General features: G+C 45.0%; 1 protein-coding gene across 1 annotated transcript in view; it reads left to right on the top strand.

Moving 5' to 3' along the window:
• The window catches only part of LOC311134565 (talin-2-like), a gene marked incomplete at both ends in the record, with an annotated part of 76,727 nt that overhangs the window by 35,369 nt on the left and 13,852 nt on the right, over positions 1-27,506 (top strand). The window contains 23 exons of the mRNA XM_084168271.1: positions 1,682-1,795; positions 1,954-2,202; positions 2,501-2,629; positions 2,731-2,833; positions 3,899-4,107; positions 6,626-6,745; positions 7,035-7,232; positions 7,845-7,984; positions 8,551-8,644; positions 9,542-9,631; positions 9,747-9,869; positions 10,195-10,338; positions 10,520-10,681; positions 10,876-11,016; positions 13,325-13,506; positions 16,241-16,376; positions 16,462-16,563; positions 16,653-16,823; positions 17,016-17,162; positions 17,943-18,044; positions 18,164-18,283; positions 19,508-19,654; positions 27,247-27,413. Coding sequence (XP_084024397.1) covers positions 1,682-1,795; positions 1,954-2,202; positions 2,501-2,629; positions 2,731-2,833; positions 3,899-4,107; positions 6,626-6,745; positions 7,035-7,232; positions 7,845-7,984; positions 8,551-8,644; positions 9,542-9,631; positions 9,747-9,869; positions 10,195-10,338; positions 10,520-10,681; positions 10,876-11,016; positions 13,325-13,506; positions 16,241-16,376; positions 16,462-16,563; positions 16,653-16,823; positions 17,016-17,162; positions 17,943-18,044; positions 18,164-18,283; positions 19,508-19,654; positions 27,247-27,413 — 3,290 coding nt within the window. The remainder of the gene's footprint in view (positions 1-1,681; positions 1,796-1,953; positions 2,203-2,500; positions 2,630-2,730; positions 2,834-3,898; positions 4,108-6,625; positions 6,746-7,034; positions 7,233-7,844; positions 7,985-8,550; positions 8,645-9,541; positions 9,632-9,746; positions 9,870-10,194; positions 10,339-10,519; positions 10,682-10,875; positions 11,017-13,324; positions 13,507-16,240; positions 16,377-16,461; positions 16,564-16,652; positions 16,824-17,015; positions 17,163-17,942; positions 18,045-18,163; positions 18,284-19,507; positions 19,655-27,246; positions 27,414-27,506) is intronic.

Below are 27,506 nucleotides of genomic sequence, written 5' to 3'. Positions count from 1 at the left end.
TCTAGAGGAGATCTGCATGGAGGAATGGGCCAAAATACCAGCAACAGTGTGTGAAAACCTTGTGAAGACTTACAGAAAACGTTTGACCTGTGTCATTGCCAACAAAGGGTATATAACAAAGTATTGAGAAACTTTTGTTATTGACCAAATACTTATTTTCCACCATAATTTGCAAATAAATTCATTAAAAATCCTACTATGTGATTTTCTGGATTTTTTTTCTCATTTTGTCTGTCATAGTTGACGTGTACCTATGATGAAAATTACAGGCCTCTCTCATCTTTTTAAGTGGGAGAACTTGCACAATTGGTGGCTGACTAAATACTTTTTTCCCCCACTGTATATACACTACCATTCAAAAGTTTGGACACACCTACTCATTCAAGGGTTTTTCTTTATTTTTAATATTTTTTACATTGTAGCATAATAGTGAAGACATCAAAACTATGAAATAACACATATGGAATCATGTAGTAAACAAAAAAGTGTTAAACAAATCCAAATATATTTTATATTTGAAATTCTTCAAATAGCCACCCTTTTCCTTGATGACAACTTTGCACACTCTTGGCATTCTCTCAACCAGCTTCACCTGGAATGCTTTTCCAACAGTCTTGAAGGAGTTCCCACATATGCTGAGCACTTGTTGGCTGCTTTTCCTTCACTCTGCGGTTCGACTCATCCCAAACCATCTCAACTGGGTTGAGGTCAGGGGATTATGGAGGCCAGGTCATCTGATGCAGCACTCCATCACTCTCCTTCTTGGAAAAATAGCCCTTACACAGCCTGGAGGTGTGTTGGGTCATTGTCCTGTTGAAAAACAAATGATAGTCCCACTAAGCCCAAACCAGATGAGATGGTGTATCGCTGTAGAATGCTGTGGTACCATGCTGGTTAAGTGTGCCTTGAATTCTAAATAAATTACAGACAGTGTCACCAGCAAAGCACCCCCACACCATAACACCTCCTCCATGCTTTGCGTTGGGAAATACACATGCGAAGATCATCCGTTCACCCACACCGCGTCTCACAAAGACACAGTGGTTGGAACCAAAAATCTCCAATTTGGACTCCAGACCAAAGGACAAATTTCCATCAGTCTAATGTCCATCCTTTCCTGTCTGTGGTGGTCCTCATGAGAGAATACCAAGAGTGTGCAAAGCTTTTGTTATTGACCAAATACTTATTTTCCACCATAATTTGCAAATAAATTCATTAAAAATCCTACAATGTGATTTTCTGGATTTCTTTTCATCATTTTGTCTGTCATAGTTGACGTGTACCTATGATGATAATTACAGGCCTCTCTCATCTTTTTAAGTGGGAGAACTTGCACAATTGGTGGCTGACTAAATACTTTTTTCCCCACTGTATATGAGACAATTACTTGTTTACTATTCTAATTACGTTAGTAACCCGTTTATAATAGCAATCAGGCATCTCTGGGGTTTGTGGTATGTGGCAAATATATCACGACTAAGGGCTGTATCCAGGCACTGTATCCAGGGCTGTATCCAGGTTCTTACGCGTCGTGCGTAAGAACAGCCCTTAGCCGTGGTATATTGGCCACCTACCACAAACCCCTGAGGTGCCTTAATTATACCACCCTCATCTATGGTTCTGATGTAAAACACGTACCTACAACAATCTCTGTCAATATCTCTCTCTGTTTCTGGAACAGATTGCTGCTAAGCAGGCTGCGGCTGCTGCTACTCAGACCATCGCAGCTGCCCAGAACGCTTCTGCATCCAATAAGAACACTGCCTCTCATCAACAACTAGTACACAGCTGCAAGGTACAGTAATATGGATAGAGATTGAGCCACAGCGAGCAGGATCACTGTTAGATCACTTTGGTGAAATACCTACAGTATTGAACCGATTGCTACATTGGCAGCATTTATATTGCAGGTTTCATTACATTGTTTTAATCAAATGATATGTGTACTTGTAGGCAGTGGCAGACCACATCCCTCAGCTGATCCAGGGGATGAGGAGTAGTCAGGCTCAGCCAGAGGAACTCAGTGCCCAACTAGCCCTCATCATGGCCAGCCAGAGCTTCCTACAGCCTGGCAGTAAGATGGTGACGTCTGCAAAGTCAACCGTCCCCACGGTGACAGACCAGGCTGCAGCGATGCAACTTGGCCAATGTGCCAAAAATCTGGCAACCTGCCTAGCTGAGCTACGGACAGTCACCCAAAAGGTAAGTTCTGTACCCACAGGCGTAGCACACACCCCCGCACACACCCATGCAGCCCACAAGTTTTCAGGGCCCCCAATCCATGAGCTCTAAAACAGCAACATTTTCTCTCAGCCAGACAGCAAAATGTGGAAAATAGCATGATATTTGCTATAAAACTGAAAAATGTTCTCTCTGCCACATAGCGAAAATGAGCTACGCCACTGCCTGTACCCACAGCTACTGATGGTCATGTTTTCATACAGGACACACAGCCTCTGGGCTCTGTGTGAGAAAGGTTTGTGTCTATGTGCTTCTGCAGGCTCAAGAAGCCTGTGGTCCTCTGGAGATAGACTCTGCCCTCAGTGCAGTCCAAACTCTGAGGAGTGAGCTTCAAGATGCCAGGATGGCTACGCACGATGGGCAGCTCAAACCACTTCCTGGGGAATCGGTCAGTTCATTGTAGAATACATTGATTTGTTCCAATCATGCAAAGCAAATCTGCAGATGTGTGAAAAGGCGTGACTTGGTGCTCTTGTGTCGTCCCTACAGCTAGAGAAGTGTGCTCAGGACCTGGGTAGTACCTCCAAGGCTGTTGGCTCCTCCATGGCTCAGCTGCTGACCTGTGCTGCACAGGGCAATGAGCACTACACAGGTAGGAAAGCAAACAGAGTGCGCTGAGAATGATTGAGTAGTACAAGAGGAATGTTCACCTAAACTTATGGCAGACTTCATTGAGTAGCTGTGTAGAATGTTTTTGCTCGACTAGACTTAGTTAGATGTTATTATTTGACATTACAGTTTGCAAAATGTCACGATCAGCTACAGGGTCTCAGTAAAGCTCTACTCTACTAAGTGGGGTAAGAGAGGATATAAAGTAGGTAGCAGAATCCCGAACAATCATTCACTTTCCCTCCACCAATAGATATCAAAGTGTAATTCAATTTTTGATTTAGTGATGTTGTTATCACTATTGCCTATGAGCAAGCAATAAACCCAATGGGTCCTGCTGCACAGCTTGACATTTTCTTTAGCCTCCATTCTAGCTCCATTTAGTCTCTCAGGAGAATTGATAAAGACAGATTTGAATAGTGTATTCTAACAATGGCTGCTCCCTCCCTCCCAGGCTGTGCTGCTTCACATTGGGGCACAGGGTGCTACTCTCTCCTCATTCATCTTATTTTTACTAGATTTAACTTTCCATCAGCAATGGGCTCCACTCGGCTGGATAATGAAATTTGATGCAATTTGCTGCATTCCCTCATCTCAGCTTTGTGTGTAATAAGTAAAGCCCCAATCCCACATGGTGCCTCGTTCTCCTATCTATCTAATTTGTTTTAACAATAGGGGTGCTTTAGGTTGGGCTCGCTGTGCTATTCCTACTGTTCAGTTACACATTACCAACAACTCGTTCTATTCATTTTAAGCACTAAAGCTTCACCTCTGAATGTGTGTATGTCTTAATGCAGGACATATTTAGTGACGTGATAATGAGATTGAAATGAAGTAAGATTCAGCTTGGAGTTTGTCTAATGAATAAATCATGATGTAGCTATCCAGAGTCAGTAGGTTGTTTAACTGCATCTTAAAGAACAATGATGAGGTACAGTGGGACGTTGACACCAGGTTTTCCATAATTATTTCCTGGACTAGCTTTGTTATTCCAACTCCAAGACTTCCACTCACTCCAACACTGTCTGTCTGTCGCTATTGTGTGTAGGAGTGGCTGCCAGGGAGACTGCCCAGGCCTTGAGGACGTTGGCCCAGGCAGCCAGAGGTGTCGCGGCCAGCACTAAGGAACCCCAGTCTGCGGCGGCCATGTTGGATTCTGCCCAGTACGTCATGGAGGGCTCTGCCATGCTCATCCATGAGGCCCACCAGGCCCTGGTCTCCCCCGGCGACGCAGAGAGTCAGCAGAGGCTGGCACAGGTGAGGAACTCCTGACATGCTGACCAGACAGCTCACGTCACGTGCGTTGCAAAATAAATGTATACATACATGTTATTGAATCATTGCATCCAAACTGCTCGCGCGTGTCAACAAGCCAGGCGCTAAAATAGAACTTGGTTCCATTTGTGACGCTTGAAGCGCTGTAAGTCCCGCCTCTCCCATCTCCTCATTGGTTTTTAGGAGCATATACCCACATGGATGATTGAAAGATGAACTGAGGTCCACACTCCAGTCCAGTATGTGGTGGTAATGCACCTTAAAGTTGGTTGCCAACTGCCATAAAAAGTCCAAAGAAGAAGAAGAAGCCTGAAGGAGGAGACATTACTAGAAACTAACTCGGTTTACCCTTTTATCTGTGGATTAATTGTCGGAGTAGAGGACCTTGTGTATTTCAGGTAAAATAACAACCCAATGTTTATATCCCAGGACATATTAGCTAGCAACAGAAAGCTAGCGAGCTAAATTGTCATGAATGTTTAATGCTTTTCAAGCTGTCCTCAAATTAATATAGATGGTTCAGAGATTGTTTTTGATATTTCAACCTGCGTGTCCTGATCGCGTCTGCTATTGAAAGGACAGAGTCAACATCAAATCAAATTTTATTTGCCACATTTGCCGAATACAACAGGTGTAGACCTTACAGTGAAATGCTTACAAGCCCTTAACCAACAAAATAAGTGTTAAGTAAAAAATAGATAAGTAAAAAATACAAAATATCAAATAATTTGTCGGAGGGCATAGCGGGATTTCTTATAATTTCTTTAAAGCGGCAACTCTACCCTTTACCTCAGTGCGGATGTTGCCTGTAATCCATGGCTTCTGGTTGGGGTATGTACGTACGGTCACTGTGGACGACATCATCGATGCACTTATTGATGAAGCCAATGACTGATGTGGTGTACGCCCTCAATGCCATCGGAAGAATCCTGGAACATATTCCAATCTGTGCTAGCAAAACAGTCCTGTAGCTTAGCATCTGCGTCATCTGACCACTTCTTTATTGACCGAGTCACTCGCGTTTTCTGCTTTCATTTTTGCTTGTAAGCAGGAATCAGGAGGATAGAATTATGGTCAGATTTGCCAAATGGAGGGTGTGGGAGAGCTTTGTATGCGTCTCTGTGTGTGGAGTAAAGGTGGTCTAGAGCTTTTTTTCCTCTGGTTGCACATTTAACACGCTGGTAGAAACGAGGTAGAACAGATGTAAGTTTCCCTGCATTAAAGTCCCCGGCCACTAGGAGCGCTGCTTCTGGATGAGTGTTTTCCTGTTTGCTTATGGCCTTATACAGCTCATTAAGTGCAATCTTAGTGCCAGCATCGGTTTGTGGTGGTAAATAGACAGCTACGAAAATTTGAGATGAAAACTCTCTTGCTAAATAGTGTGGTCTACAGCTTATCATGAGATACTCTACCTAAGGCGAGCAAAACCTTGAGACTTCCTTAGTATTAGATTTCGTGCACCAGCTGTTGTTTACAAATATACACAGACCGCCACCCCTTGTCTTACTGGAGTCAGCCGTTCTATCCTGTCGATGTAGCGTATATCCCGCCAGCTGTATGGTGTCCATGTCGTCATTCAGCCACGACTCTGTGAAACATAAGATATTACAGTTTTTAATGTCCCGTTGGTAGGATATCCTTGATCTTAGGTCGTCCATTTTGTTTTCCAATTATTGTACGTTGGCTAATAGGACGGGTGGAAGAGGCAGATTACTAGCTCGCTGTCGGATCCTTACAAGGCACCCCGACCTACGTCCACGATATCTCTGTCTCTTTCTCATGCGAATGACGGGGTTTGGGGCCTTGTCGGGTGTCTGTAGAATATCCTTTGCTTCCGACTCGTTGAAGAAAAAATCTTCGTCCAATACGAGGTGAGTAATCGCTGTCCTGATATCCAGAAGCTCTTTTTGGTCATAAGAGACGGTGGCAGAAACATTATGTACAGAATAAATTACAAATAACGCAACAAAACACACATAATAGCACAATTGGTTAGGGGGCCGTAAAACGGCAGCCATCTCCTCCGGCGCGATGGCGCACGCACGCGCCCGGTCTAGTCAGCATGACAGATTTCCTGTATTGACGTCCTACTCAGACAGTAGTTAATGTTCCAAGCACAGTGTTTTCTGTCAGGCTCTTTCCTCTCCTCTGCATTCTGGCTGATAACCGATTTGTAAACCCTGCTACTTTTCATAACAATTATCTGCTTTAAGGGTTGCTATTTTCTCTTCTCAGTCTCCTGCTTAGCGATCCTCTCACAGTTCTGTTAGCTCCAGTAAAACTGCTTATTTGCAGCGGGGCCCTTTGGGAGATAAACATATTGGTTGGCATATGTCTGTGACGGTAGCATATATTAGTGACATGGATTGTCGTGCTCCGCTTGCAGGCTGATTTGCATTTAAGATGTTTTTCCTTCTCAGAGCTGTGCTCTGGGACTATGGAGCGTGGTTAGAATATGTAATGTCAGCCCACTGACTGGCTGATCTGTGCTGTGTTGCAGGTGGCCAAGGCAGTGTCCCACTCTCTGAATAACTGTGTGAACTGCCTGCCTGGCCAGAAGGATGTGGACATGGCCCTAAGAAGCATCGGAGAGGCCAGCAAGAAGCTGCTGGTGGACACTGTGAGTCCTGCTGCCATACCGGCGAGGCTGCAGTTTGGAGTGTTGACGTTTTATTACGCATCTGAACATGAGTGCTTATAGAGGGTCAAGTCAATGCTGTCCTCAACCTTAACACACATTTGGCATATATTACCTCTAGTCATTAATCATCTACACAGACATTTCACAACTATCCAGGGAAAAATGTAACATAAACATAACACAAATACCATACGGATAATGATGTAACAAATGATACCGATGAAAATGTACGGACTACTATACTTGTGTTTTTCCTGTGTCTCTCCAGCTCCCCCCCTGCAGTAAGTCATTCCAGGACGCTCAGAGTGAGCTGAACCATACTGCTGCAGAGCTCAACCACTCAGCAGGGGACGTGGTCCATTCCTCCCGGGGTACCAGCAACCAACTGGCCGTGGCTTCTGGGAAATTCAGTGAGGACTTTGATGAGTTCCTGGACGCCGGTGTTGAGATGGCCGGACACACTCAAGTAGGTATCATTATCTGTAGCAGGTCCCAACAGCCCCATATAAATATCTGATTAATCTCCCTGTGAAATAGGTGTGGATAAATGTTATGACACCTGAATATACTGTTGGTAGACAGGAGCAGTTTAGATTTAATAGGATAAAATGGAAATGCCTCTGAGCTAGTCATGTTGAGTAGCTTCACATTTTTCTGTCGCTTGAGCACTTAAGCTATTTTGATTCATTTGTTAATTAGTCCTTTTCATCTAATTCACTTAGGCACATGATTGTCCCTGAGAGCGCTAACACAGTCAGACGTGATGAGATCTTTGATGATGTTCTGGTTATTTTGCTCATTAATTTGGATAGATTGTGTAGGAGAGCAGTTGATGTAGCATGACACACAGGCCTTAATCAGGCTTAAATGAATAGGGGACTGGCTGGCTGAGGTGGGGGACACCATTCACATGATGCCAGTTTCATAGGCCATTCCACCAGATAGACAGTGTGACAGTTGTTGACAATACGTACAGTTTCATTTTCCTGGAAAGATGTGACTTGAATAACATGTTGACCACACACACATATTTTATTCTAAGAAACAGCTGAGTTGTCTTGTGACTTTGTCTTTGCAGTCCCAAGAGGACCAAATCCAAGTGATTGGCAACCTGAAGAACATCTCCATGGCATCCAGCAAGCTCCTTCTGGCAGCCAAGTCCCTGTCAGTGGATCCTGGAGCAGCTAACGCCAAGAACCTGTTAGCTGCTGCAGCAAGGTGAGGCCACTCTATATGGAGCTGAATGGCATATAAGAATGTCTCTTATCACAACCTAGTTGAGTATAAGGAGGGTCTACATTAAGCACAAAGTAAGACTGTAAGGAGTGACTGTATTAAGTCAGTTAGAACAAAAACATATTCATATACTGTATATTCTGACCCAGTTTCCATTCAAAGCCACATAAAACAAGTACACTACTATCATAGTTTATATCCATGCTATGAAACATCTCTGCTTCTCACAGGATGTTGCTAGGCTGAGAGATAGACAGAGATAGTAGGGTAGAATCCCCCCTGGTGGAGAGATGGCAGGTAGCTGGCCCCGCTGGGCTTTGGGCCTGACTGACTTCCCTCTCTTTAATTAGGCAGATGGAAGCCATGGCTGGAGCTTGTCTGTGATCACTAAGCGCAGCCTCCACACTCCTGTACAGTGTTAGATTGTCACAGGGAGAGATGGGCGATGGGCTCTGCCATGCATGTGTAAAGTAGAAGTGTATGCGTGTGTGTGTATATAGAGAGATGTGAGCGCTAAAAAGCCGTGTGCTGCTGCTCTTGTGTTTCAGAGCGGTGACAGAGAGCATTAATCAGCTCATCACACTGTGTACCCAGCAGGCACCGGGCCAGAAGGAGTGTGACAACGCTTTGAGAGAACTGGAGGTAGCCGTTTTACTGTACACTACACAACCCTTTTTATGTTCATGCTAGCTAATATTCATGTTTATTTCAGTCTACACAAAATAAAGGGTTTTGATGTAGTAACTTTTTGTCCCCCACGATGAAATCAGGGAGGGAACTGTGGATTTGCCTCCATCTGTTAGTACATTTGTAAGTTCATACATTAGTCACATGTGATATCTCAGACAGCACTGGCCCGATGTTGTCAAAACTTGGGGGAATGATGCGTCTTGCCATAGAGATCCATCATTTACAAAATTACGCATATTGGCTCAAGGGGGGGGCTGCGTCATTCGTGGGGTATGAGATATTTACTGCTGCCTTGTTTTGTGTTGATTTGAATCCTGAAAAAGCAATGGTTTTCCATTACAATTCATTAATTGGGATGATATTTAACGGCTGAATGAGATGCATGTTGCTGAGGGTTTCTGTATTGACATTATTTCATGCACAGCATTGCTCTGTCTCCATGGGGAATAATTACCAAGTCGTTTACTTCCTCTGTGCCTTGAGCCCCTTCAGCCCATGTCCCCTCCTCTTCACGCTTTCTGATATTTATTATCGGTCTCTCTCTGTATCCCTTCTGCTTAACATTGAATGACAGTCACCATTAATTTCAACCCCTGGAGTACCACTAATGATGCTTTCATGTAACTCACAGATCTGTGGGTTATTCTCCTAAATTATTAAGTAATAAAGCTTGGCGACATGACTTCCCTCTATAAGTTAAAGATTAACATGACTTCAAAACAGACCGATTAAAAACAGTTGGACTTGTTTTTCATGTAGCACACATTTTAATTCCCCCAAGTTGGCTATCAGATTGGTTCAGTAGTTTGTGCTCTCCTTATTGTTGAGCCCCTCTCCCGCTGCGTACAGGCTGTGAGAGGATTGCTGGAAAACCCCAGTGAGCCTGTCAGTGAGCTCTCCTACTTTGACTGCATCGAGAGCGTCATGGAGAACTCAAAGGTAAAGCCTTACAAAACAATCACATGCATCATAGACTTTAAATGTCAGTGATATATAATGGAATAGACAGTTGAAGAGGTAATCTTACAGTTTATTTCTATTTCCACATGTGCAGGTTCTTGGAGAGTCCATGGCGGGGATTTCCCAGCACTGTAAGACGGGCAACGTGCCAGCGTTTGGGGATTGTGTGGGGGTGGCGTCCAAGGCCCTGTGTGGGTTGACGGAGGCGGCTGGACAGGTGAGATCCCAGGCTAGTACTGACTGACTGGCTGGAGCTTCCAGCCTCCCTCCCACTCCTCCCTGCTATCAGGTCTGAGTCTGAGTCTGAGTCTGAGTCTGAGTCTGAGTCTGAGTCTGAGTCTGAGTCTGAGTCTGAGTCTGAGTCTGAGTCTGAGTCTGAGTCTGAGTCTGGGTCTGGGTCTGGGTCTGGGTCTGGCACACAACCAACACTCTATCAGCTCTAGACCTATATTCATGTTTAGTTACAGCACCTACATGCACCTCTCCCTAAAGCAGAAACGAAGCCATGAGCATTCCGCTCTCTCCTTCTCCCCACACTGCAGGCCTCCTACCTGGTGGGTGTGTCCGATCCAAACAGCCAATCTGGTCATGAGGGCTTGGTGGATCCAATCCAGTTTGCTAGGGCCAACCAAGCTATTCAGATGGCCTGTCAAAACCTGGTGGACCCAGCCAGCAGCCCCTCTCAGGTGAGAAGACCAATGTAGAGAGACATTTATTGACATATTGAGTCTATTATACGAATAGTGACTTAATCAAATGGATTATTACATTTGAACATCAACATCACATCAAACTTCTTCCCACCATATGCCTCTTTAGAGAAATGTTTATACTGCTTTGTTTGTCGTTTGGTTGTTTGTTTGTTAGGTTCTGTCTGCAGCAACGATTGTAGCCAAGCATACCTCAGCTCTTTGCAATGCCTGCCGCCTGGCCTCGTCCAAGACATCCAACCCTGTGGCCAGGAGACACTTTGTTCAGTCAGCCAAAGAGGTTGCCAACACCACAGCCAACCTTGTCAAAACTATAAAGGTATGTGTACTCTCTGCCATGGTCCACTCATAAATGGGATTCTTGTCCTTTGTGCCTTCAGCAAAAGTAGATTTATTGATGTTCTCTGTTTCACTTAAAATATTTCCATCATTTGTAATGAAGACAGATGGCTATATTGTGTAGCTGAGTTGGGGTGTTGGCTAAGGAGGTCATGTCCTGTTGTTTTCTTCCAGGCCTTGGATGGGGACTTCTCAGAGGAGAACAGAAACAGATGCCGTGTCGCGACAACTCCACTCATCGAGGCTGTAGAGAATCTATCCACATTTTCCTCCAACCCAGAGTTTGCTAGTATCCCTGCACAGATCAGCAATGAGGTTATTGTGCGATATATAAGCTCTTCAATGACAATGTGTATTTTCACTATCTGTATGAAAATGTAAATGCACATCTTGCTCAGAGTACTATTTTTTATCTCCTAAGAGATTTCTTCAGCCTACAGTGTCACGTTGTTTTATTTGTCTGGTTCCTCATACAGTGGGGGAAAAAAGTATTTAGTCAGCCACCAATTGTGCAAGTTCTCCCACTTAAAAAGATGAGAGAGGCCTGTAATTTTCATCATAGGTACACGTCAACTATGACAGACAAATTGAGAAAAGAAAATCCAGAAAATCACATTGTAGGATTTTTTATGAATTTATTTGCAAATTATGGTGGAAAATAAGTATTTGGTCACCTACAAACAAGCATGATTTCTGGCTCTCACAGACCTGTAACTTCTTCTTTAAGAGGCTCCTCTGTCCTCCACTCGTTACCTGTATTAATGGCACCTGTTTGAACTTGTTATCAGTATAAAAGACACCTGTCCACAACCTCAAACAGTCACACTCCAAACTCCACTATGGCCAAGACCAAAGAGCTGTCAAAGGACACCAGAAACAAAATTGTAGACCTGCACAAGGCTGGGAAGACTGAATCTGCAATAGGTAAGCAGCTTGGTTTGAAGAAATCAACTGTGGGAGCAATTATTAGGAAATGGAAGACATACAAGACCACTGATAATCTCCCTCGATCTGGGGCTCCACGCAAGATCTCACCCCGTGGGGTCAAAATGATCACAAGAACGGTGAGCAAAAATCCCAGAACCACACGGGGGGACCTAGTGAATGACCTGCAGAGAGCTGGGACCAAAGTAACAAAGCCTACCATCAGTAACACACTACGCCGCCAGGGACTCAAATCCTGCAGTGCGAGACGTGTCCCCCCTGCTTAAGCCAGTACATGTCCAGGCCCGTCTGAAGTTTGCTAGAGTGCATTTGGATGATCCAGAAGAGGATTGGGAGAATGTCATATGGTCAGATGAAACCAAAATAGAACTTTTTGGTAAAAACTCAACTCGTCGTGTTTGGAGGACAAAGAATGCTGAGTTGCATCCAAAGAACACCATACCTATGTGAAGCATGGGGGTGGAAACATCATGCTTTGGGGCTGTTTTTCTGCAAAGGGACCAGGACGACTGATCCGTGTAAAGGAAAGAATGAATGGGGCCATGTATCGTGAGATTTTGAGTGAAAACCTCCTTCCATCAGCAAGGGCATTGAAGATGAAACGTGGCTGGGTCTTTCAGCATGACAATGATCCCAAACAAACCTCCCGGGCAACGAAGGAGTGGCTTCGTAAGAAGCATTTCAAGGTCCTGGAGTGGCCTAGCCAGTCTCCAGATCTCAACCCCATAGAAAATCTTTGGAGGGAGTTGAAAGTCCGTGTTGCCCAGCGACAGCCCCAAAACATCACTGCTCTAGAGGAGATCTGCATGGAGGAATGGGCCAAAATACCAGCAACAGTGTGTGAAAACCTTGTGAAGACTTACAGAAAACGTTTGACCTGTGTCATTGCCAACAAAGGGTATATAACAAAGTATTGAGAAACTTTTGTTATTGACCAAATACTTATTTTCCACCATAATTTGCAAATAAATTCATTAAAAATCCTACAATGTGATTTTCTGGATTTTTTTTCTCATTTTGTCTGTCATAGTTGACGTGTACCTATGATGAAAATTACAGGCCTCTCTCATCTTTTTAAGTGGGAGAACTTGCACAATTGGTGGCTGACTAAATACTTTTTTTCCCCACTGTATATTCTGTAATAAAAACGAGACGGCAAAGCTACTCCTACAGATTCCATGAATACATTGGTGACTACGGCATTCAATCCCCTTGAAATATCCCCTCCGATATAGAGCCAGTACAGAGTCGTTTGTGCAGGAAAGCTGGCGGGATTGGTTTGATGTACTATTTCCCTCTAATTTATTTAATGTTGGGAAATGGCTCAAGGAGAAATTGGATGTATTTTATGTTACAATCTAGCAGAAAGAGTCCTCACACAGCCCTAAAAGCTTTGACTGTTATCTGTTGGAGGGCAGTGTTTAACTGCCCTCTCTCTCAGCACAGCTGCTCTAATCTTCAGCATGTTAGTCTAATTGTCGAGGGAGGCTTTGGCTGCCATCATAAAGACTGAAGGTGTGCCTCTGCGTCTCCGTGTAAAGCAGAATAATATGAATAATAAGAGATCAGTGACAGCTGTGTAGTGTGTTGCTATTGAGCTGTTAGTTAGAGGCTCTTTAACCTGTGTTGTTTTATCACCTTCACTGTCCTCCCCTCTCTCCCTCTCTCCCATTTCCAGGGCTCGGCAGCCCAGGAGCCCATCATGCGTTCAGCCTGCTCCATGCTGGACAGCTCCACCCTGCTCCTGGAGACCGCCCGCTCGCTCATCATCAACCCCAAAGACCCGCCCACCTGGTCAATCCTGGCTGGGCACTCCCGCACCGTCTCTGACTCCATCAAGAGCCTCATCACCTCCATCAGGTCAGCACAGACCCCTCTGGTTCTGCACTATGGTGCTCTGGGTATTATCCTGTTAAGGCCTTGCCTGATAACTCACCCTGAATAGAATTCCACTGCTCTATCGATCGCTACATACATTCAGTCTGAATCTGCCATCCTAGAAGTTGTTTGTATGACTTCAAAAGTGAAGGGCGTTGTACAAAAAAAAAAAATCAACGATTGGATCGTCTTTAAGAAATCTATCCAATCAGAGTATCAAAGTTGATAACAAATCAAAACAGTCAGAATGTGACAAGGTGTAAAATACAGAAGTCCAGAGTTTAATCCGTTTGCATAAATCAAATGTCCCAAGTGTCAAACGAAACTGTACAAGGGAAAACATCGACCTTGGCAATAACACAGCTCAACCGAGCTACACGCTCTCACAACAAAACAATCACTCACAAAGACAAGGGGAACAGAGGGAACACTTATACACATACTAATTAGGGGAATGAGCACCAGGTGTGTGTGACTGACAAGACATGACAAGTGGAGTGATGAGAATGGGATCGGCAGTAGCTAGTACTCCGGTGACGACGAACGCCGAAGCCTGCCCGAACAAGGAGGGGGGGCAGCCTCGGCGGAAGTCGTGACACAGAATGTGTTTGCATTCTAGAAATCGTAGGGGAGGGAGGAAAATCCAGACTCATGGTGGAGAAAAACGTCAGTTTGGCCAGAGCTATGGGGATGGGTAGCCAGGCTGGGTATGGGGGAGTTCAGCTATCTCTGAGTAACTGTCAGTTCCACTGAGTGGTGAGTTGTCATGGTAATTTATGGTGGCTGGGTTTCCACCTCCCATGTAATATGAAGAGGAATGCTCTAGGGCACTGATAAAGATGAGTAGGCAGAGTTCCGTGGAGGATCTGCTGTGCTGCTGGTGCTGCTTTGACCGCTTTCTTATACTGAGAAAGTCCCTCCTGCTGTTTTGAATAGAAGTGTCTCCCCTCATTATCTCACACCCACAGAGTAACTTGCCCCTTAGCTACAGAACATTTTGCATCTGGTCAACCTCTAGAGACCATGTTTGCAAAAAGTGTACCTAGTATACATGATTTCCCTTCTTTGAGGTCCTGTGATAATGCATTGAAAACCTGCTTGTAGAAGTACTGCCCATCACTAGCCGGCTACCAACCGGTTACTCAACCCTGCACCTTAGAGGCTGCTGCCCTATATACAAAGACATGGAATCACTGGCCACTTTAATAATGGAACACTAGTCACTTTAATAATGTTTACACACTGCTTTACTCATCTCATATGTACAGTACCAGTCAAAAGTTTGGACACACCTACTCATTCAAAGGTTTTTCTTTATTTTTAATATTTTCTACATTGTAGAATAGTGAAGACATCAAAACTATGAAATAACACATATGGAATCATGTAGTAACCAAAATATATTTTATATTTGAGATTCTTCAAATAGCCACCATTTGCCTTGATGACAGCTTTGCACACTCTTGGCATTCTCTCAACCAGCTTCACCTGGAATGCTTTTCCAACAGTCTTGAAGGAGTTCCCACATATGCTGAGCACTTGTTGGCTGCTTTTCCTTCACTCTGCGCTCCGACTCATCCCAAACCATCTCAATTGGGTTGAGGTCGGGGGATTGTGGAGGCCAGGTCATCTGATGCAGCACTCCATCACTCTCCTTCTTGGTAAAATAGCCCTTACACAGCCTGGAGGTGTGTTGGGTCATTGTCCTGTTGAAAAACGAATGATAGTCCCACTAAGCCCAAACCAGATGGGATGGTGTATCACTGCAGAATGCTGTGGTAGCCATGCTTGTTAAGTGTGCCTTGAATTCTAAATAAATCACAGACTGGTAACTCTAATGAACTTATCCTCTGAAGCAGAGGTAACTCTGGGTCTTCCATTCCTGTGGCGGTCCTCAGGGGAGCCAGTTTCATCATAGCGCTTGATGGTTTTTGCGACTGCACTTGAAGAAACTTTCAAAGTTCTTGAAATGTTCTGTATTGACTGACCTTCATGTCTTAAAGTAATGATGGACTGTCGTTTCTCTTTGCTTATTTGAGCTGTTCTTGCCATAATATGAACTTGGTCTTTTACCAAATAGGGCTATCTTCTGTATACCCCCCCTACCTTGTCACAACACAACTGATTGGCTCAAACGCATTAAGAAGGAAAGAAATTCCACAAATTAACTTTTAAGAAGGCACACCTGTTAATTGAAATGCATTCCAGGTGACTACCTCATGAAGCTGGTTGAGAGAATGCCAAGAGTGTGTGCAAAGCTGTCATCAAGGCAAAGGGTGGCTACTTTGAAGAATCTCAAATATAAAATGTATTTAGATTTGTTTAACACTTTTTTGGTTACTACATGTTTCCTTATGTGTTATTTCATAGTTTTGATGTCTTCACTATTATTCAAAAAAATTTAAAAATTAAGAAAAACCCTTGAATGAGGAGGTGTGTCCAAATTTTTGACTGGTAGTGTATATACTGTATTCTATTCTACTGTATTTTAGGCAATGCCACTCCAACATTGCTCGTCCTTATATTTATATATTTCTTAATTCCATTATTTTACTTTTTGATTTGTGTATTGTTGTGAATTGTTAGATGCTACTGCACTGTTGGAGCTAGGAACACAAGCATTTCGCTACACCCACAATAACATCTGCTAAATATGTGTATGTGACCAATAAAATGTGATTCGATTTGTTCATATGTATCATGATACTGTTGGTAGGGACAAAGCGCCAGGGCAGAGGGAGTGTGACTACTCCATTGATAACATCAACAAGTGTATCCGGGACATCGAGCAGGCTTCTCTAGCTGCTGTGGGCCAGAGCCTACAGGGATGTAGGGATGACATCTCTTTGGAAGTAAGTTTGAATTGTCAAATGATCACTATAATGGCTTTTTCTTCATTTTCATTTTCCCCATCGTAATTCTTTGCTGCCCCCTTAGGCTTTGCAGGAGCAGCTGACATCGTCGGTGCAGGAGATTGGACATCTCATCGATCCCATCAATACTGCAGCCAGGGGTGAAGCTGCCCAGCTGGGGCACAAGGTACTAGTCTGGGACCATTCACCTATAGGGAGAAATTCATGTCTCCTAGATCTGTGTTTCATACTGTTACATGATACTGTCTCTCCCAGGTGACCCAGCTGGCCAGCTACTTTGAGCCCCTCATCGTTGCGTCTGTTGGCCTGGCCTCTAAGATTGTCGACCAGCAGCAGCAGATGAACATCCTGGACCAGACCAAGACCCTGTCAGAATCTGCCCTGCAGATGCTCTATGCAGCCAAGGAGGGAGGTGGAAACCCCAAGGTAATGTTACTGTATAACACAGTGCACAGAGGCCATGTTTGAGCAATGGAGCAGTACGTAATTAGTATAGATTTGTGTGCACCTCATTCCACAATCTATCATATTCCTTATTGTAGTTGCATAGCCATGTGTATTGTTATGAAGAAGATTGTTGAGTTTCACAGTGGTCTGGTGTATTTACTGCGTGTCCAGGCGGCCCACACCCACAACGCCATAGCGGAGGCTATCCAGCTAATGAAGGAGGCTGTGGACGACATCATGGTGACGCTGAATGAGGCGGCCAGCGAGGGTGGCATGGTGGGAGGCATGGTGGAGGCTATTGCTGAGGCCATGAGCAGGGTGAGTGGGGTTGGTGTCCTGTACAGCAGGGTGTAGTAGTGTGTATGTGTGTACATGTGAGTGTACAGTATATCACAGGAGGTTGGTGGCACTTTAATTGGGAAGAATGGGCTCGTGGTAATGACTGGAGCGGAATCAGTGGAATGGTAGCAAATACATCAAACACATGGTTTCCAGGTGTTTGATGCCATTCCATGTGCTCCGTTCCGGACATTATTATGAGCCATCACTGGTGTATGTGCGTGTGTACTGTGGCCCCAAGCAGCTCAGGAGTAGAGCTCTGCTGAGAACACTCATCTCTTCCTACTGCTTTAAGATGTCTCCACCACGGTGGGCGGGCAGAAAAACATCCTCTTAACTGACACTCATTAGTGAGATGGATGGGAAGTGTCAGGTCCAGGCCTCAGAGCTGTCAGCTGTCACTCATCCACTGGCTGTCACCCTCCTTCTCCTGAGATCTGTCACAGACTTGATGATGGAGCTCATAATAATAAATTATGCCTGCATATTTGATTGCCTGAATGCTTCTATCAGATGTTGTTCTCTATATGTTTCCAACCTATTGAATTCGATTTATGTTTCTGCATAGAAAATAACACATTGCGCAGCCTTATGTGGATATTTGCATTCTGCAACATATTTATGCATAGAGTTCATTGAATAAAGAAAAGCTTTATTCAAATGTGTGGTAGATGCTTGGTTGATATTCATATGTGTAGATTATGTACAGTAAGTAGCTAGGTTGAATATATTAAACGAGCCGTGGTTTTCCCTCTGCAGTTGGATGAGGGCAATCCCCCTGAACCAGAAGGATCCTTTGTGGATTACCAGACCACCATGGTGAAATACTCCAAGGCCATCGCCATCACAACTCAGGAGATGGTGAGCACAAACAACTACCCCCTAAATATGCAATGTATCCTTATAGATGTACCTCTTCATCATTTCTGAAATAACTATATCACAGTCATGTTATGACCTTGTTCTGATTGTGTCCCCAGATGACTAAGTCAGTGACGTGTCCAGAGGAGCTGGGTGGCCTGGCCTCTCAGGTGACTGTAGACTACAGCCAGTTAGCCCACCAAGGTCGCCTGGCAGCTGCCACCGCAGAACCAGATGAGGTGAGAGGTCAAGCGGTGCCTATGGGTGCACTGTCAAAGCAGGATACTGTTAAAATATGGGATAATTTTTCTGTGGTGCCCCTATAGGCAAGCCCTATGGGAGATTCTCAATTGGTTTGCTCAACTCCTCCATCCTCCTTCACCTTCCTCCGTCCTCTCCTCACCTCCTTTTGAAAAAGGTAACCGAGGAGAGGAGAAGAAATGTGGAAACAAATGTGCTTGTATGAAATGAGACTCTCCTTCTTCACTCGAGTGGCATTGTGCAAATTACGTTTACAGGGGTGGAATCTCAAATTAAATGTGTAAAGTAGTAAAAATAAATGTAGCTAGACATTTTATAAATAAAAGGATAAGTAGCATATTGTTTTTAAATATGTGTATAAGTAAACAACAGCTGATTCAAAGGGTGTGGCGGTGATACTCTTGTACTTCCTCGGCGGGAGGAGGCTATCGAGGAGACCAGGACACTCCTCTGTTTGCCCTAAAAACCAATTGACACTCTCCTTGACCCCTCAACCACTTATCGGTTTCCGGGTCACAGAGGAGAGAGGATGGAGGAGGAGAGGACAGTCTTTTTCCCAAATGAGAATCTCCCTTGTCTTTATACGGCAACATATCAAAAGAGATTTGAGATGCAAGAGACTTGCATATGCTTAGAAATTATGCAGAAATATCACACATATATGCAGATATGTCACAGGGTGGATGGCATTCTTTGAAATGATGCATCTTCCTTGAGGCTGTACTTGATAGTGTGAGATCAAACTCTGGAATATATTTCCACCTCTCAAACCTCATTCTCTCTGTCTCAGCTGCACCCACATAGTCTGTTTAATGCTCATCTCTGAGAGGGAGACCGCTATCTATTGTGTGTGAAAACATAGCCTAATCACCACACACTCTTATCAATTCTCTTTACATAACTGGATGCTGGAAACCCTTGTTACCATAGCGACATTGTACCCATCCAAGCCTAAAAGCCTATAGTGATGCTGGTAATGAAGTACCACCCACCCATTCATTTCTGTGTCAGGAAATTAAAGGTGTAGTACCATCAGTCCCTCTCAGGTGCTGGAAATCAGTTTTTACCCAGCAGCCTGATAAGAGGCAGTCAGTCAGTCAGTCGAGGACATGATGAAACATTGTCTGCTGTGTGGAAGGAGGCAGGGAGTGGGTGAGATGGCTCTGTAGTACTGATGGACTGGCTGTCTGGCTGTGTTGCAGGTGGGCTTCCAGATCAAGACACGGGTCCAGGAGCTGGGCCATGGATGTATCTACCTGGTTCAGAAGGCTGGGGCCCTGCAAATGAGCCCCACTGACAGCTTCTCCAAGAGGGAGCTCATTGAGTGTGCCCGTGCCGTCACTGAGAAGGTAGGCTGGGAACGGGGCTGATATAGTATAATTATTTGCCTGAACCTTGTGGTAAATTGTGATAACTTTGAAGTCTTTAGGTTTAATTTATTTGCACCAGAGAAAATAAGTAATAAACAACAATACAGATTTAAAAAATAACAACATAAAAACAGTGTGGAGGTGTGGTTGGAAGCCCAAGGGCTTATATAAAAACCACACCACAAAAAAACAATATACAATACATAAGTAAAAATAAATAAAAAGGTTTGCTAAAACAAATGAACTGATCAGCAATCACAAATAAAACAGTATATGTTTTGTTTAAATGTGTGGATTTGAGTGCGTGAGAGTTGGGCTATATGGAGGAGATTACTGAGTAGTTTGGTTCATCAGGCTGACCCCCAGTCTTTGCTTGAAGTTATTGAGGGATGATGAGGTTTGGTAATGTGAAGATAATAATTCCAGAGTATGGTACCTCTGTATCTGGTAGAGAATTGACTATGTGAGGTGCGGCAGTGGGGAGGGTGAAGGTTATCAAAGTATCTTGTGTTATATAGATGGATTTCAGAATTAACCTGGAAGAATCCATTGAAGGGTTTAGGTAAACTGTCTGGGAGGGATGAGTATTTGTAGATGCATAATTGGCGGAAATGTACGTCGTAAATAGACAATATATTGCGTTTCTTAAACAAAGCCAGGTAATTAGAAGAGGTGGCTAGTCTTGCAAATGTATTTTGTATGATGAGTAATTTGTGTAGGTAGGAGGCATACAGGATGTACTGGCCCAGACAATGTACAGTAAATGAGATGTGGGTAAATTAAGCAATAGTAAAGAGTTAGGAAGCAAGCCTGATGAACCAAACCGCTAATCTAAGTCTGCAATGTTATAATCTGAATGCCAAAAAATAAATGTCAGTTGATTTGTTCTGCACCTTTGCTTTTGTGACTGCATATTAACATTACTAGGCTTCGAGGATTTCTACTTTAAGTGAAAGAGAGAATGTTATTCCCTTGAACGGCAGTTGCTTACTGTGTTCTGGGTCTGATGCCGGTAACAGAATCACTAAGGGGTTTTTGTGAAGAAAGAGTCCAGGTGTGAATGTTGTTTTGGTGTCATGGGAATAGCTGAGAATCGGCTCTAAGGATAATGGATTTTTATAATGGAGCATTCTCCACTGTGACTGAAAGACCTTATCCCCCTGAGCCCTGTGGCTGGGGGAAGAACTGTGGGAGTGAGTAAAGCAGACCTACATTAGCTGTGAAAACACTGTTTTTGCTATGTGTTGTACACAACTTGTGCTGTACAGTAGCTGTGAATATGAATATCAATTCAGTCCTTCAGTTCATACTCTCATGATTACACTTACTGTACATAGTGAAATTAGACCAATTAGTCATTTCTGTGACCCTAGCACTAGCAGAAGATATAGCTGATTTTCAATGAGTCTGCATTATAATTTCTCTCCTCACCCACCGTATGATTTCATTCAAGACTCATTTCAGACATGAATAATTTGTGGCCTCATGCATGTGGGGAGCTGGACCTTGAGGTGCCTCATTTGAATGCTTGTGAGGGACTGTAGACGTCTGTCTCTGTCTGGATTAGGAAGGATAGAGAGCACTGTGTGATGCAGCGTCCAGAGTCATTAGTTTAATGTGTCTGTGCAGCAGTAGGCTCAGGGCTAATGCACGGTTCCCCCTCTCTCTCCTGCTGCCAGCTCCCTGCTCAGTCCAGCTCTCTCAGATTGCCTCACAGTCGGCCCTCCCATTACCTTGATTCAGATCTTGATTTGAATGCAAATGGGAAGCTTTAATCAAATTACGATTTCACCAACACATTATTTGGTGATGGTGGATCATGAACTGTAAGCCGTGGATCCTGAGTGGTGGTTGTCATTCACAGATAATATCAGATGATATGCCACAGCTCCTTTGTTTTCTCTTAACAACATAAGGTCAAAGGGAATGATTAGTTTATGATCATGCTGTGTTTGGATGTTTATTGAGATAGACCCGGAGGTGCTGCTGTTAATCCACACCACTCTCTCACTTGAGTATCTTACCTAGTAATTTTTGGACAAGAGGAACACCTACGTGAGAATGCTATTCATTGACTACAGCTCAGCATTCAACACCATAGTGCCCTCAAAGCTCATCACTAAGCTAAGGATCCTGGGACTAAACACCTCCCTCTGCAACTGGATCCTGGACTTCCTGACAGGCCGCCCCCAAGTGGTAAGGGTAGGTAACAACACATCTGCCACACTGATCCTCAACACGGGGGCCCCTCAGGGATGCGTGCTCAGTCCCCTCCTGTACTCCCTGTTCACCCATGACTGCATGGCCAGGCACGACTCCAACACCATCATTAAGTTTGCCGACGACACAACAGTGGTAGGCCTGATCACCGACAACGATGAGACAGCCTATAGGGAGGAGGTCAGAGACCTGGCCGTGTGGTGCCAGGACAACAACCTCTCCCTCAACGTGACCAAGACAAAGGAGATGATTGTGGACTACAGGAAAAAAAAGAGGACTGAGCACGCCCCCATTCTCATCGACGGGGCTGTAGTGGAACAGGTTGAGAGCTTCAAGTTCCTTGGTGTCCACATCACCAACGAACTATCATGGTCCAAACACACCAAGACAGTCGTGAAGAGGGCACGACAAAGCCTATTCCCCCTCAGGAGACTGAAAAGATTTGGCATGGGTCCTCAGATCCTCAAAGAATTCTACAGCTGCACCATGGTATGGCAACTGCTTGGCCTCCGACCGCAAGGCACTACAGAGGGTAGTGCGTACGGCCCAGTACATCACTGGGGCCAAGCTTCCTGCCATCCAGGACCTCTATACCAGGCGGTGTCAGAGGAAAGCCCTCAAAATTGTCAAAGACTCCAGCCACCCTAGTCATAGACTGTTCTCTCTGCTACCGCACGGCAAGCGGTACCGGAGTGCCAAGTCTAGGTCCAAAAGACTTCTCAACAGCTTCTACCCCCAAGCCATAAGACTCCTGAACAGCTAATCATGGCTACCCGGACTATTTGCACTGCCCCACCACCCCATCCTTTTACGCTGCTGCTACTCTGTTAATTATTTATGCATAGTCACTTTAACTCTGCCCACATGTACATATTACTTCAACTACCTCAACTAGCCGGTGCCCCCGCACATTGACTCTGCACCGGTACCCCCCTGTATATATAGCCTCCCTACTGTTATTTTATTTTACTTCTGCTCTTTTTTTCTCAACACTTTTTTTTTTGTTGTTTTATTTTTACTTTTTTGTTAAAAATAAATGCACTGTTGGTTAAGGGCTGTAAGTAAGCATTTCACTGTAATGTCTGCACCTGTTGTATTCGGCGCATGTGGCCAATAAAATTTGATTTGATTTGATAAAATTTTTGCTCTTTTTGTAGCTTTGGCAACTGTGTGTGTTTTCTATACCTGTTCGCTCGTCTCCCTATAGGCTTTACAGACGCTCCCCACCCCTTGGCTGCAACACTTCTAATTTAGTGTACCCTGCACGCACAACCCATGTGGAATTTCGGGTCTCTGGCAGCGTTTGGAACTGCCAATCTGTGGTCAAGAACACCAAGTTAATCTCAGCCTATGCTGAGAGAACACTGCTACTCCAGCTGCTCTTTTTTCATCTGACTACGTTTTCTCTCATAGTCCGAGAGCATCTGGTCGTCGCGGTAGTGGCACAGGTCTACTCATTTCTCCTTAGTGGAGATTTTCTATTTTCTCCCTCTCTCACCTGTCCATCTCCTCATTTGAATTCCATACTGTCACTGTCACTTGTCCACTCAAGCTTAACATTATTGTCATTTATCGCCCACCAGGTGCTCTTGGAAAGTTCCTCAATGAGCTTTACACCTTGATAAGCTAATTTCCTGACGATGGCTCACAGCTCTTCGTACTTGACGACTTCAACCTCCCGACGTCTGCCTTCGATTAATTTCTTTCCAACTCTCTCTTTCCACTCCTTGCTTCTTTATGCCTCACCCTTTCCCAGTCCCCTCCAACTCACAAGGCAGGCAATACGCTTGACCTCATCTTTACTAGAGGCTGCTCGCCTACTAATCTCACTGAAACCCCCCTCCAGGTCTCTGATCACTACTTTGTTTCCTTTTCTGTCTCCCTTTCCTCCAACCTCAACACTCAGCCCCTACCCAGATGGTCATACACCGTCGCAATATTCGCTCTCTCCTCTTCTATCCTATTATCTTCTCCTCTTCTATCCTATCATCTTTCCCTTCTGCTAAATCTATCTCCCTCCTGTCTCCTGATTCTGCCTCTGTCGACCCTACTCTCCTCCCTTTCCGCAACCTATGACTCGCACTGTCCCCTTTACTCCCAGCTGGCTCGGCCCTCCCCTCCTACTCTGTGGCTGACTCAAACTAAATGCATGCTCTTCAATCGAACGCTGCTGGCACCCGCCCACCCGACTAGAATAACTACTCTCTGCGGGTCTGACCTAGAGTATGTGGACAACTACAAATACCTAGGTGTCTGGTTAGACTGTAAACTATCCTACCACACTCCCATTAAGCATCTCCAATCCAAAGTTAAATCTAGAATCGGCTTCCTATTTCGCAACAAAGCCTCCTTCACTCATGCTGCCAAACATGCCCTCGTTAAACTGACTATCCTACCGATCCTTGACTTCGGAGATGTCATTTACAAAATAGCCTCCAACACTCTGCAAATTGGATGTAGTCTATCACAGTGCCATCCGTTTTGTCACCAAAGCCCCATATACTACCCACCACTGTGACCTGTACGCTGTTGTTGGCTGGTCCTCACTACATATTCGTCGCCAAACCCACTGGCTCCAGGTCATCTATAAATCACTGCTAGGCAAATCCCCGCCTTATCTTAGCTCATTGGTCACCATAGCAACACCCACCCGTAGTATACGCTCCAGCAGGTATATCTAACTGGTCATCCACAAAGCCAACACCTCCTTTGGCCGCCATTCCTTCCAGTTCTCTGCTGCCAATGACTGGAACGAACTGCAAAAATCTCTGAAGCTGGAGACTCTTGTCTCCCTCACTAACTTTAAGCATCAGTTGTCAGAGCACCTTACCGACCACTGCACCTGTACACAGCCCATCTGAAATTAGCCCACCCAACTACCTCATCCCCATATTGTTATTTATTTTGCTAATTTGCACCCCAGTATCTCTATTTGCACATCATCTCTTGCACATCTATCATTCCAGTGTTAATACTAAATTGTAATTATTTTGCACTATGGCCTATTTATTGCCTTACCTCCATAACTTGCTACATTTGCACACACTGTATATATATTTTCTGTTGTATTTTAGACTTTATGTTTTGTTTACCCCATATGTAACTCTGTGTTGTTGTTTTTTATCGCACTGCTTTATCTTGGCCAGGTCACAGTTGTAAATGAGAACTTGTTCTCAACTGGCTTACCTGGTTAAATAAAGGTGAAAAAAAAAAATGGTGAGCTTACTGAACAGGGCTGCGGGCAGCTGAGCGAAAATTGAGGAAAACTAAACTTCCAGAGGACCTATCATCCTTTCACACCCTCCTCTCTACATTATCTTCCTCTGTATCCACTGCTAAAGCCACTCTCTACCACTCTAAATTTCAAGCTTCTTCCTCTAACCCTAGAAAACTATTTTCCACCTTCTCCTCCCTCCTTAATCCTCCACCCCTCCCCCTCCCTCCTCCCTCTGCGGACAACTTTGTCAACCACTTTGAAAAGAAGGTTGAGGACATCCGCTCCTCATTCACTCAGCCTATTGAGTCCACTGGTCTCACTCACACAGAACTACCCTACGTCTTGACCTCTTTCTCCCGTCTCTCTCCAGATGACATCCTGCGACTAGTGAGGTCTGGCCGCCCGACAACCTGCCCGCTCGACCCCATCCCCTCCTCCCTTCTCCAGACCATCTCTGTGGACCTTCTCCCATTCCTTACTTCCCTCATCAACTTATCCCTGACCACTGGCTGTGTCCCCTCTGACTTCAAAATAGCCCAAGTCACTCCCCTCCTCAAGAAACCAACACCCGACTCATCGACATAAAAAACTATAGACCTGTATCCCTTCTTTCTTTTCTTTCCAAAACACTTAAGCGTGCTGTCTCTGATCAACTTTCTCGTTATCGCTCACCCTAACCAATTAGGTTTCAAGACGGGTCACTCAACCGAGACTGCTCTTCTCTGTGTCACGGAGGCTCTCCACACTGCCAAAGCTGACTCTCTCTCCTCTGTTCTCATCCTCCTAGATCTGTCCACTGCCTTCGACACCGTGAATCATCAGATCCTCCTCTCCACCCTCTCAGTGCATCTCAGGCTCTGCACACTCTTGGATTGTATCTTACCTGGCAGGCCGCTCCTACCAGGTGACGTGGAGAGGATCTGTGTCTACACCACATAATCTCATTACTGGTGTTCCCCAGGGCTCGGTTCTAGGCCCTCTCCTCTTCTCTCTATACACCAAGTCACTGGGCTCCATCATATCCTCACATGGTCTCTCCTATCATTGCTATGCGGATGACACTCAACTACTTTTCTCCTTCCCCCCCTTCTGACACCCAGGTAGTGACATGCATCTCTGCGTGCCTGGCAGATTTCTCAACTTGGATGTCGGCCAACCGCCTCAAGCTCAACCTCGACAAGACGGAGCTGCTCTTCCTCCCAGGGAAGGCCTTCCCACTCAAAGACCTCTCCATCACAGTTGACAACTTCACAGTGTCACCCTCCCAGAGTGCAAAGAACCTTGGCGTGACCCTGGACAACACCCTGTCGTTCTCTGCAAACATCAAGCTTCTGCAGGTTCATGCTCTACAACATCCGTAGCGTACAACCCTACCTCACACAAGTCCTAATCCAGGCACTTGTCATCTCCCGTCTGGACTACTGCAACTGGACTACTGCAACTCGCTGTTGGCTGGGCTCCGCGCTTGTGCCATCAAACCCCTGCAACTTATCCAGAACGCTGCAGCCCGCCTGGTTTTCAACCTTCCCAAGTTCTCTCATGTCACCCCGCTCCTCCGAACACTCCACTGGCTTCCAGTCGAATCTCTCATCCACCACAAGACCATGGTGCTTACCTACGGAACAGCAAGAGGAACTGCCCATCCCTACTTTCAGGCTATGCTCAAACCCTACACTCCAACCCGAGCACTCCTTTCTGCCACCTCAGGTCCCCTACGGGAGGGCAGCTCCCGCTCAGCCCAGTCCAAGCTCTTCTCTGTGCTAGCATCCCAATGATGGAACCAGCTTCCCCCTGAAGCTTGGCCCTCCCACCCCTATGGGAGGACAGCAGAGTCCCTTCCCATCTTCCAAAAACTTCTCAAACCCTACCTCTTCAAACAGTATCTTAAATAATCCTCCTCACCTAGATTTTAACACCCCCCCTCTCCCCCAAACCCTCCCCTCCCTTTCTCGCTCTGACTCTACTGATAGCTAAACATTTACTTTCTATGCCTGTGATATGTGGTTGTCCCACCTAGCTGTCTTAAGATGGATGCACTAACTGTAAGTCGCTCTAGGTAAGAGTGTCTGCTAAATTACTAAAATGTAATCATGTGTTGTATGTTGCGTCCCCTGTCTGTCTGCTGTCCATGCAGGTTTCCATGGTGCTGTCTGCACTGCAGGCAGGTAACAAAGGTACTCAGGCCTGCATCACAGCAGCCAGTGCTGTCTCAGGCATCATCGCTGACCTCGACACCACCATCATGTTCGCCTCGGCTGGAACACTCAACCCCGAGAAAGAAGAGACCTTCGCTGACCACAGGTGAGACTAGAGCAGGTCACAGTAATGAGGTGAACACTAATCTGTTGAGGAGATTACCTTGGGCCAAACTCATTATGTCCACAGAAACCACAA

Source organism: Coregonus lavaretus, assembly GCF_964263955.1.
Source record: "Coregonus lavaretus genome assembly, chromosome: 9".
In the NCBI taxonomy this organism is placed as follows: Eukaryota; Metazoa; Chordata; class Actinopteri; order Salmoniformes; family Salmonidae; genus Coregonus; species Coregonus lavaretus.
Note: the sequence above shows the minus strand (reverse complement) of the source record. Positions and strands in the feature narration are given on the sequence as shown.